The 12,193-nt window shown below is 46.9% G+C and overlaps 1 protein-coding gene across 2 annotated transcripts in view; it reads left to right on the top strand.

The window, feature by feature from the left end:
* Nucleotides 1–12,193, top strand: part of SIDT2 (SID1 transmembrane family member 2) — a 91,428-nt gene that overhangs the window by 30,179 nt on the left and 49,056 nt on the right. For both annotated transcript variants that reach the window (XM_044282260.1, XM_044282259.1), the window contains exons 6-7: nucleotides 3,351–3,452; nucleotides 11,978–12,061. In XM_044282260.1, the coding sequence (XP_044138195.1) occupies nucleotides 3,351–3,452; nucleotides 11,978–12,061 (186 nt within the window). The remainder of the gene's footprint in view (nucleotides 1–3,350; nucleotides 3,453–11,977; nucleotides 12,062–12,193) is intronic.

Genomic DNA, 12,193 nt, shown 5'->3' with positions numbered 1-12,193 from the left:
TGGCATTTTGCGATAAATAAGTGGGTTTTGGGTTGCAGTTTGGGCACTCGATCTCTAAAAGGTTCGCCATCAGTCACCTAGGGTCATAATTTCTGACAGGTGCAGGTTTGTCAAGGAAACCTTGTGTGACTACCATAGTATCTTCATCCTACCTGCATTGGAATGCATGTGGGGTGGGGTGACACCTCCACAACAAAACTGCTCCTAACATGTTCTCATCCTAACCTGTCAACAGTGCAGCTTCAGGCTTTGGGCCTGTAACGTGGAAGATCTCAGCAGGTCATCAAGATCACAAACGGAGCGGCGCCCAGGCATACTAGTAAGTGCAGGGGGACCCCTGGGCGCCGCTCTGCCCACTGATCTAGTTAGTTTTTAGTTTGTAGAGTAGTGAAAGGTCCTCTTTAAAGGGCTTCTGTCACCCCACTAAAGTCATATATTTTTTTTGGGCTAGTTACATTCCTTATAGCGCGATATATGAGAATATAATGTTGTCACTTACTTTCATTCAGCCGTTTCTTAAGAAAACGAAGTTTTATAATATGCAAATCAGGTCTCTACCAGCAAGTAGGGCGTCTACTTTCTCTACCAGCAAGTAGGGCGTCTACTTGCTGGTAGCCGCCGCAAAAAAACGCCCCCTCGTCGTGTTGATTGACAGGGCCAGCCGCGATCTCCTCCTCCGGCCGGCCCTGTCAGTATTTCAAAAATCGCGCGCCTCTGTTCATTCGGCGCAGGCGCTCTGAGATGAGAAGGCTCGTCTCCTCAGAACTCCCTCAGTGCGCCTGCGCCAATGACGTCTTCTCTTTCGGGGCTCAAAGCACACTTTTTGCCCCTTCGTTCAACTAATTGGTTGGGGTCCCAGGACAGAGACTTCCCCCTTTACCATTCATTTAAGGCCTATCCTAGGGGTAAACCATCAATGTAATATTTGAAAAAAAACATACAGTATTTAAAATCATGGCCTGTTGGATGCTTAAAGTGGTTATCCCACAAAGAAAAATTTAAAAGTATCCTTAGTAACGCACACAATTACAGTGGGATGCGAAAGTTTGGGCAACTTTGTTAATCGTCATGATTTTCCTGTATAAATCGTTGGTTGTTACGATAAAAAATGTCAGTTAAATATATCATATAGGAGACACACACAGTGATATTTGAGAAGTGAAATGAAGTTTATTGGATTTACAGAAAGTGCTATAATTGTTTAAACAAAATTAGGCAGGTGCATAAATTTGGGCACCACAAAAAAGAAATGAAATATTTAGTAGATCCTCCTTTTGCAGAAATGACAGCCTCTAAACGCTTCCTGTAGGTTCCAATGAGAGTCTGGATTCTGGTTGAAGGTATTTTGGACCATTCCTCTTTACAAAACATCTTTAGTTCATTCAGGTTTGATGGCTTCCGAGCATGGACAGCTCTCTTTAAGTCACACCACAGATTTTCAATTATATTCAGGTCTGGGGACTGAGATGGCCATTCCAGAACGTTGTACTTGTTCCTCTGCATAAATGCCTTAGTGGATTTTGAGCAGTGTTTAGGGTCGTTGTCTTGTTGAAAGATCCAGCCCCGGCGCAGCTTCAGCTTTGTCACTGATTCCTGGACATTGGTCTCCAGAATCTGCTGATACTGAGTGGAATCCATGCGTCCCTCAACTTTGACAAGATTCCCAGTCCCTGCACTGGCCACACAGCCCCACAGCATGATGGAACCACCACCATATTTTACTGTAGGTAGCAGGTGTTTTTCTTGGAATGCTGTGTTCTTTTTCCTCCATGCATAACGCCCCTTGTTATGGCCAAATAACTCCATTTTAGTTTCATCAGTCCACAGCACCTTATTCCAAAATGAAGCTGGCTTGTCCAAATGTGCTTTAGCCCACCTCAAGCGGCACTTTTTGTGCTGTGGGCGGAGAACAGGCTTCCTCTGCATCACTCTCGCATACAGCATCTCCTTGTGTAAAGTGCACCGAATGGTTGAACGATGCACAGTGACTCCATCTGCAGCAAGATGATGTTGTAGGTCTTTGGTGCTGGTCTGTGGGTTGACTCTGACTGTTCTCACCATTTGTCGCTTCTGTCTATCCGAGATTTTTCTTGGTCTGCCACTTCGAGCCTTAACTTGAACTGAGCCTGTGGTCTTCCATTTCCTCAATATGTTCCTAACTGTGGAAACAGACAGCTGAAATCTCTGAGACAGCTTTCTGTATCCTTCCCCTAAACCATGATGGTGAACAATCTTTGTCTTCAGGTCATTTGAGAGTTGTTTTGAGACCCCCATGTTGCTACTCTTCAGAGAAAATTAAAAGAGGAGGGAAACTTACAATTGACCCCCTTAAATACTCTTTCTCATAATTGGATTCACCTGTGTATGTAGGTCAGGGGTCACTGAGCTTACCAAGCCAATTTGAGTTCCAATAATTAGTTCTAAAGGTTTTGGAATCAATAAAATGACAACAGTGCCCAAATTTATGCACCTGCCTAATTGTGTTTAAACAATTATAGCACTTTCTGTAAATCCAATAAACTTCATTTCACTTCTCAAATATCACTGTGTGTGTCTCCTATATGATAGATTTAACTGACATTTTTTATCGTAACAACCAACGATTTATACAGGAAAATCATGACGATTAACAAGGTTGCCCAAACTTTCGCATCCCACTGTATATTAACTATATCAATGCAAAAAATACTGCTTTCACCCTATTTTTTGGTTCTTAGCAATCTGGAGCTCACCTTCCCTTTCTGTGGGTGGACAGCAGCTCATCACATGTGACCATCAGGCACCTGCATCTCTCAGGAGTGCATACAGTTGGCTTTTGTTAAGTCCTTCCTTCCCTGCATAGAGAATAGTCCATAAAGCCCCATAGATACATATGATATGTAATGCCTCCACAATTTCCTTCTCCACTGTCTAGAGAGAGCTATATATCACTATGAACGTAGAAGTAGGGATGAAAGTTGTGTGGGCCATTTCACTATGAGATCCGCATGTGGGGCACTGAGAGGGGGGGCGGGAGCAGGCAAGCTACTGAGCATGTGCGTCCTCTACTGAATACAGGTGGACCAGAAGAAGAAAAAGCAGGGGGCGCTAACAGAGAGGAAAATGTAATGTCCATAACAATTCTTACAATATTTGTATTGCGTGCATATAGCAATAATACTTCATTTGAAATGCCCGATTCATTGCACAGTAATTCTTTTCCGGGGAACCGCTATAGGAATGTTAATGGTTGGCATTTCCTAGATCTGTATGAAGTGTATATTCTGGCCGTTGGCACGGTGTGCCAGTGTTATTTCACTCCTGTCTTGTATTCTGTGTAATATACCTTGTTTCCTATTGTCTGTTTGCAGTATTTTAAGTACGTCTTCCCTCCGGACGTGGACTCTGTGATCGTTAAAGTCACTTCTCCATCTGCATTTCCCTGCTCTGTCATCTCCATACAAGATATTCAGGTATGTACCCAGCAGTAGTATCCGATGGTACTGCGACAGTGCCCATTGATGTCTTCAGTTGTGTACGAGCCTATTGCCAGATGTCAATTTAAATAGCAATTACCCAATATTTTATCATTTGTGGAGACCCGCTAATATGGTTCAGGGCCGCAGACATGAGCGATTCCCTGCAGACCTGTCCCCAGACTGTAATATATGAATGGACACTATGCTGTAGTAGGGCCTAAGGATTATCAGGGTGGGTAACCAGAAAAATGGGGGAGATTTATCAAAACTGGTGCAAAGGACAACTGGCTTAGTTGCCAATTAGATTCCAGCATTAATTTTTTTTAGCGCTCTTTTGGAAAATCAAATGATCAATTTGATGTGGAACGTTCGGCCAATACTAGAACTGTCCTATACTTGTCCGTAATGCGGACAATAGTAGGGCATGTGTTATTTTTTTGCAGAATCGACATACGGACACGGAACGCGCACAAAGTAATTTCCGTTTTTTTTTTGTTTGTTTTTTCAGCTCTATTGAAGTGAATGGTTCCGCATACAGGCTGCAAAAAAATACATTTATGTGCATGAGCCCTTACTCTGTGCACCCCTGATCCTCCCCATTCCTCTGCCAGCCCCTACCTCTCCTTGACAGGGACAGGTGAGATGACTATACAGGCACCTGGCCCTGTCAATCAAGAAGGAGAGGAAGGGGCTGTCGGAGGAGCAGGGGTGCACAGAGTGACTTGCCCCACCTTTGGTGCACTTTACTGCTCATTTGCATAACGAATGAAGCAGCAGATCGCTAAGTGACAGGTATCCTTAAGGCTGGGTTCAGACCTGAGCGTTTTACAGCGCGTTCCTACGCGCTGTAAAACGCTCAACAGGCAAGAACCTATGATTCCCTATGGGAATGGTTCTCACCTGAGCGTTTTACAGTGCGTACGATCGCGCTGTAAAACGCCCGACGCCCCAAGAAGTACATGAGCTTCTTTGGGGCGTCTTGTCGCGCGTTCCCGTACATAGACTTCAGCGGGAACGCGCGACAATGGGCGTTCGCTTGTCTCTGTATGCGCGATTGCAAACGCCCGTACAATCGCGCATACAGAGCGTACGTTCAGTACGCTCAGGTCTGAACCCAGCGGAAATTCAGCTGTGCTAGACCTACAAGACATTGTGCCTGGTCTGTCAGTGAATGTCATGGTGACAGGCTGCCTTTAGCAGAACAATTCGGATAAATGTAGGCAGTTAATAAGTACATTAAAAAGGCTGCAAAGCTGAATCCCCACTGACCAGTAGGGGTTAAGCCGGCTATACACATTAGACAAATGTAGGCTGAACCTGCTGATTTTGGTGGGATCCGCCAACCGTCTTATGTGTGTGGGGTCTCCTGACTTTCCCCCAATGGCAGATGTCAAGGTACATAAGGATTGTTCCTTAAAGGGGTTGTCCCACTTCAGCAAATCATGTAGCATTTATCATGTAGAGACAGTTAATACCAGGCACTTACTAATGTATTGTGATTGTCCATATTGCCTCCTTTGCTGGCTGGATTCATTTTTCCATAACATTATACACTGCTCGTTTCCAGAGGTTACGACCACCCTGCAATCCACTAGAGGTGCTCGCGTGCTTGCACAATATAGGAAAAAGTGCCGGTCTCTCTGGTGGCTGGTACTATGGGAGCTCACATAGGCACGCATGCGCAGAAGCTCCCTGCCACCTCATATCCGCGCTGCAGCGGTGGCCATCAACCCTGAATACGAGCAGTGTATAATGTGATGGAAAAATTAATGAAGCCAGCATAGGAGACAATATGGACAATCACAATACATTAGTAAGGACCTTGTAGTAACTTTCTCTACATAATAAATGCCATTTGCTGAAGTGAGACAACCCCTTTAAGGGGCCACTGCCAGCGGTGTCTGATGGCTGAGCAGCTGTTAAGCAGACAGTCACAACGTGGAGGCAGTCATACACATTTTAGTCCATATTGGGCGTTGTTCAGACTGGCCGTCCATGTTAAATGACATCTGACAATGGGCGAATGCTCCTCCACAGAGAATCTTTTTCATGGAGAGATCATTCATGTGTTGGCTGATGGTACCATACACAGTTGAGGACTGGCAACTATCGGACAAAAATATTTAACACGACCAGTTTTCCGCACGGTATCTGTCTCTCATGGTCGGCTAAAATGACTGTTCATTGTTAAAGGATATTTCTATCACAGACAATGGGGGCATATCACCTCTGGGACCTTCACCTACGCTGAAAACGGAGCGACGAGAGTGGTGACCCGGGTTTCCAAGGGTCCGGCCACTCCCATACAAGTAAATGGGAGCGCAGTGGCTTGTGTGGCCACCGCTCCCATTCATTTTTATGGAGCCAACGGAAATAGCCGAGCCAGCGATCGGCTATTTTCAGCGGCCCCATACAAATGAATGGAGGGCGGCTGCGCATGCGCAGTGCACCTTCTACCACCTTTTCCCGCTCCATTCTTTGTGTCGGTGTGGGTCCTAGAGGTAGGACCTGCACCTATAAGACAATGGGGGCATATCCTAGCTATATGCATTGTATGTGATGGGAATACCCCTTTAAATTTCACCTGTCGAACGATCCTTCTGGATGAAAGCGTCGATTTTGATCCCCTTTAGACTAATGTGTGTGGCCTCTTTTTTAGACTGTGCTGCCATAGCTGTAAAACAAAACATGCAATACAACAGCTCTCTGCAAACCAAATAAAGTACAAAAATGCATAATAATTGCTAGTAGTATGCTTATAAATTAGAGATGCTTGGCAAATCATTTTGTACAAAATTATTTGAGCCCGTCTGCCGCACGTCAAGGCGATCTCTGTAAGACGGGTCCTAACACTAAATATACCTGTTATGTGGCATGACGGCTGCCATACAATTCAGGGAGTGTAGGTTCCACATGCATGCTGGGCCTGCTGTCATCTTTGGTGCCAAAATGGCCTCCATTATATCCAAGAAATGCAGGTACCAACATGCATGCCGGGCCCACTCCACACCACTCCTGGTGGTAAATGGCCACCAAAGACTGCAATGAGAGTCCTCAAACTATCCCTCTCCTGGTGCCAAATGGCTCCCAGTGAGTGAGGGGGAGCAGGCCAAGCTATATAATCGCACTAATTAAAATCGGCCTATGGGGCAGACGAGCTGGTCAGGAGTGCACGACTAAGGTGTCAGCCCCAGCTCCAGTACAAACTGCAAAGAAATAGGGGGTCAGTCAGCACATCCCAAAGCGCAGGGGCACGTTGCTACGGCTGAGAACAACACTGTAAAACAAAACGTGCAATGCAACAGCTCTCTGCAAACCAAATAAAGGAAAAAAAAATGCATAATAATTGCTAGTGCTATGCCATAGCTGTGACCTTCGCACCAGATGATAAAACGGCCGCCTGTTCTCCAGGCTTTGATAATTTTGTTTGCACAGCTAGCCGATACTTTTTTTAAAAATCAAATCGTTTTTATTGAACCAATAATTGCAGAATATCATAAAACAATACATTGCTTTTCCTTACTTCATCCACCTTGTGGAATCAGTATACAGCAGTGACAATAGAAATACCAACACACATTAATATCAGACGTCTGTATACAGCTGGTACACATGTAGAATCAAGTATTGAGACAAATATTTTATGAAACCTAACAAACCCAGAACAACCTCCCGTCCCCCTACAAACCAGTCCTGAACCCTCGAAGGCTTATATAACCACGTGAGTATGCGATAACCAGTCACTCCACAATTTATCAAATTTATGAGGACACCCTCTCTTCACATACACCCCTTTTTCCAATATCAGCATGGGGATACTAAATTCCTGCTGCAGGTTCTGAAACGACTTACATACCTTACCCTCCATCAATTGGCCAATTCTCATCACTCCATGAGTTTCCCAGTTCCGAAGTCCTGACATGGCAAAAAATTCAGGCAATAGGTGATTATTTCTAATAGGGGAAAGCTCACTGACTCCACCTACACCTCTCAGTTGTTTCACCCTTGCCCAAACTTTTTTCATAAGTTCAATAAGAGGGAGTTTTTCCCTCCCAGCATGCATACCTGCCCCCTCCAGAATACCCATGAGGTCACGACTGCCCATCCAATGCTGCAACATCTGCCCTGTCATATCCGGCACTTGGAAGCTAATCCAACCCTTGAAATGCTGACATTGGGAAGCTAAAAAGTAAATCCATGCATTAGGAACAGCCAGGCCGCCTTCAGACTTGGGGTACTGCAATGTCTCTAGTTTAATCCTAGCCTGACCATACTTCCAAGTAAGATCCCTAAATATAGAGTGGATTTTCTTAAATCTGTCCAGGGGTATCCACACGGGAGCATTGTTCAGTACATAGAGCAACTGGGGCATCATAACCATTTTTAAAAGGTTCACTCTACCCACCACTGAAAGAAAGAGCCTACACCATGACCTCACCTTTAGCCTAAAAGCAGCCAGCAACGGAGACAAATTAAGGTCCTCAAAATCCGACAGTCTAGGTGTTATATACAGTCCCAAGTATTTAAATTTATCCACCCAAGGAACCAAACTATCTACCTGTCTACCCGTCAGGGCCTGCCCATCAATTGGCATCAGAGAGGACTTTTGCCAATTTATCCGAAGCCCAGAGAAGCCCCCAAATCTGTCAATCAAAGCCATGGCCGCATCCAGGGATGCACCAGTATCGCCCAAAAAAAGCAGAGTATCATCCGCGTACATAGCCACTTTATTGTGCAGCCCACCGTATCTAAACCCCTCTATAGTTGTTGATAAGCGGATATAAGCCGCAAGCGGCTCTATTGCAAGAGCAAACAACAAGGGCGACAATGGGCATCCCTGTCTGGTGCCCCTAGCCAGAGCGAAACAGTCTGACAACCCTCCATTAGCTCTGATTCTCGCCTTGGGGCTAGAGTACAGGACCTTCACCCACTGAACAAACCGCGGCCCAAATCCCATGATTCTCAGGACCCCCCACAAGTAGCTCCACTCCACACTATCGAACGCCTTGGCGGCGTCAAGAGCGAGCAAGGCCCTGTCTCCACAATTATCCGCCGGAATACTCAAGCTAGCATATAGCCTACGAAGATTAATAGCCGTCGACTTCCCAGGCATAAAACCCGTTTGGTCCGGGTGCACGATAGTCAGAATCACCCTGGACAGCCTGTTCGCCAACACCTTCGCCAGGAGCTTAACATCAGCTGTGAGAAGCGAAATGGGTCTGTAAGAATCCAGCGTTTTAGGATCCTTCCCAGGTTTAGGTAGAACCACAATTATAGCTTCCTGCATTGAACGTGGTAGCGAACCAGCCTCCAATGAGTGCTCAAGCACCTTGAGTAATTCCAGAAGTAATATCCCCTGCAGCTTTTTATATACCTCTACAGGTAGGCCATCCGCTCCAGGCGCCTTACCATTCGCCATACCCCCAAGCGCAGCTTCCAGCTCCTCAAGAGCAATTGGCTCCTCCAGCCTTTCTCTATCCTCCTCCGACAGCCCCGTTAACTGTGCCCCCACCAGGAAGTCATTCAGCGCCTCCTCCGAACTAGAGCCGGTGGAAGCGTATAGAGGGATATAAAAACTTTTTAAAATTTCTAATATTCCTTTTGTGTCCTGCTTCTATTCCCCATGTCATCTCTCAGTTCCTGAATACAAGAGGAGCCTCTCTGGGCCCTAGAAACCACCGACAACCGATGCCCCACCTTTTCACCCTCTTCAAAGGATCTCTGACGATAAAAACTGCTCTTTCTTTCTGCGGCCTGCACTAAATGACACCTCAACTGCTCCTGAGCTACCGCCAGCGCCTCACTGTTACCCAGGGTGGGGAGTCTACCAAACTCTCTCTCAGCCTCAGCCACTAATACATGCGCCTTAACATCCGCTTCTCTAGATCTAGATTTATGCTTGCTAATTTCTTTCATCAAGACTCCCAAACCCATGGCATCCCAAACCCCCACTATCGAAGCCGTCCCAGTATTGATAGCAAAAAATTCCCTAAGCTCCAGAGAAACCTCAGATAAGTCCCCCAACACATTCAGCCAATGCGAGTTACACTTCTACAGCCTAGGTCCCTGTCTGAGCACCCCCAGGCACAAGTCAATCTGCACCAGAGAATGGTCAGACAACGACCGAGGATGATAGACAACATCCCTCACCAGTGGCAGCATGATATCATTGACGAGGGCCAAATCAATACGCGATAGCGAGTGATGCGTGGCTGATCTGCACGAAAATTCACGTTTATCAGGGTTACGCAATCTCCATACATCATGTACACCTATTTCACACATAATATTCCTGAGGGCCCCGCTCCCCGGTGAACCCCCTGCTCCTTCCACCCTACACCTATCCAGGGAGTCATTCAGCGTGCAATTGAAGTCCCCAACCAGTAGCCACGGCAACCCAGGGAAGTCCGCCACAAAGTCCATAATCTCTCTCATCAATGGGGATGCAAATGGCGGGGGCACATACACAGGCACCAGCACCACCTGTATTCCATCCACCTTACACACAACACACACATACCTACCATCTGCATCCACACAGTCTCGCATATGCTCATACCTAATGCTACTGTGCACAATCATGCTCACACCTCTAGAGTGAGAGGAATGAGTTGAATGTAGCGCATAGGACACCCAATTTTTACTCATCCAATGTAGATTATCTCCAATCAGATGCGTTTCCTGGAGACAACATATCGCCGGCTGAAACCGTCCTAAGTACTGAAAAACACACTGTCTCTTTCTTGCATCTGCCATTCCTCTCACATTCCAACTTAAAACTCAAATCCCCTGTGACATGATAGAACTTCAAACCATACCTGAATCTCACATCTCACTCATACTCCTTCTGCTCATAGTTCAGGACCTTAACCCTTCCCCCCAACCCTCCCACCTCCCTCCCTCCCTCTCACAATCAGATTGCTGTAACTGGGGATCGCTATCCCTTTGACATCAACCTCACACTTTAAAACAGGGCAATCCGAGAGCGCCTTGTCCCCCAACATATAGTAATCATAACAGATTATAACACAATTCCTTAGGTAGAGAATCCTCCCCACATCTGAGAAAAACATTTTCTCCCCTCTCAGCCACCTACTCCCTCCACAGGATCAACCTATTGGTAGCATTGCATAATACACTCCTTAACTGGTGCAACATTAAAAACAACCCCAGAGTGCAAATGTGTATATCAAGTAAACATAAGAACCATATCTACGCCTCCTTCAAGTGTCCAGGACCCCACTTCTCAGTTGTCGCTCGTGGACGTCCAGCCACCGCGCGGCCTCCTCCGGGTCTTCAAAAAATCTGGTGGATCCCAGGGCCACCACACGCAGTTTAGCAGGAAACAACATAGCGTACTGGACTTGTAATCCTCTCAGCCTTTTCTTTATGTCCAGAAACCTACTTCTCCTCCGCTGCACTTCGTTGGAATAATCCGGGAATATGGACACTTTAACCCCATTCAGGACCATCTCCTCATTGTCCCTTGATTGCCGCAGGATAGTGTCCCGGTCTTTAAAATGCAGGATCTTCGCCAGTATAGGACGGGGAGGCCTGCCCGGCGGAAGCGGCCGCATGGGGACTCTGTGCGCCCGCTCCACCGCATACAGGGAAGATAAACCTTTTTCTTTAAATAGCTGACGCAACCAGTTTTCCACAAACTCAGTGGCATTATCCCCCTCCTTTTTTTCAGGCATTCCCACAATCCGCAGGTTATTCCTTCTGGACCTGTTCTCCAAATCATCTGTTTTGGCATATAAAGCAGCTATGTCTTTAGCAGTCGTTTTCGCCGCCATTTGCAAAGGCTGAATATCATCCTCTATGGTGGACACCCTCTTCTCCAATTCAGAGGTGCGCTCAGAAATCTTGTGTAGGTCGTGCCTAATTATAGACACATCCGACCTCAGGCTGCCAACTTGCACTGTCAGCACCTTCAGGGTGCTGTTACAGCTGGCCACAGCAGCCATGATATCTTTTAACGTAGGTTCCTCATTGGCCACAGCTTTAGGGCCTACCGCACTTTTAGCTGGACGTGCAGGGGTCAATGGCGGCCAGTCCACCGCATCCAGGGCCTCTCCATCAACGGATCCATCCTCCTGTTCAGAGGAGGTATGAGCGTCTGCCTCCTTTCCCTCGGCTCCCTCGCCCACACCGCAGTCTGTGCGAGCGAACCTGCTCAGCTTTGCGGCCGCACTCTGGCTCAGTTTCGGCTGTAAGGCCGGCCCCTCTTCTTCCTCGGCGCCATGCTGGCTCACCTCGGGCACGTCTGATCGCGGCCCCTTGCTGGACTTCCTCGGCATGTCTCTGCACACAGGTTCGTCGCCGCACCCTCCGGTCACCGCTCACCCACCAGGTAAGGTAAAACAGCGATGCAGGGGCTGCTACCACGCTATTGATCAGGATGTTGGCAGGAGCTAAGAGCGGTGCGACTTACTCCATGAGCTCTGAGGCCACACCCCCAGCCGATACTTTTTAATGTGGCCGCCAGGAATTTAACGTTCTCCTTTCTCTCCTTTCAGTGCCCGGTATACGACCTTGATAATAATGTGGCTTTTACTGGCATGTATCAAACAATGACCAAGCAGGCGGCTATCACCGTTCAGGTAGGCACGTCTTCTGCTGTACACGTACTGTACGCCCGCTTTTACATTTTAGGACCAATAGAAATCTTACCAAAGAACTGCACCCTCCTGCCCTATTACAGCAGCTTTTTCAGCAAAAACCTTGCTGTTAAT

The sequence above is a fragment of the Bufo gargarizans genome, chromosome 2, assembly GCF_014858855.1.
Source record: "Bufo gargarizans isolate SCDJY-AF-19 chromosome 2, ASM1485885v1, whole genome shotgun sequence".
In the NCBI taxonomy this organism is placed as follows: Eukaryota; Metazoa; Chordata; class Amphibia; order Anura; family Bufonidae; genus Bufo; species Bufo gargarizans.
This window is presented reverse-complemented; position numbering and strand designations above follow the sequence as displayed.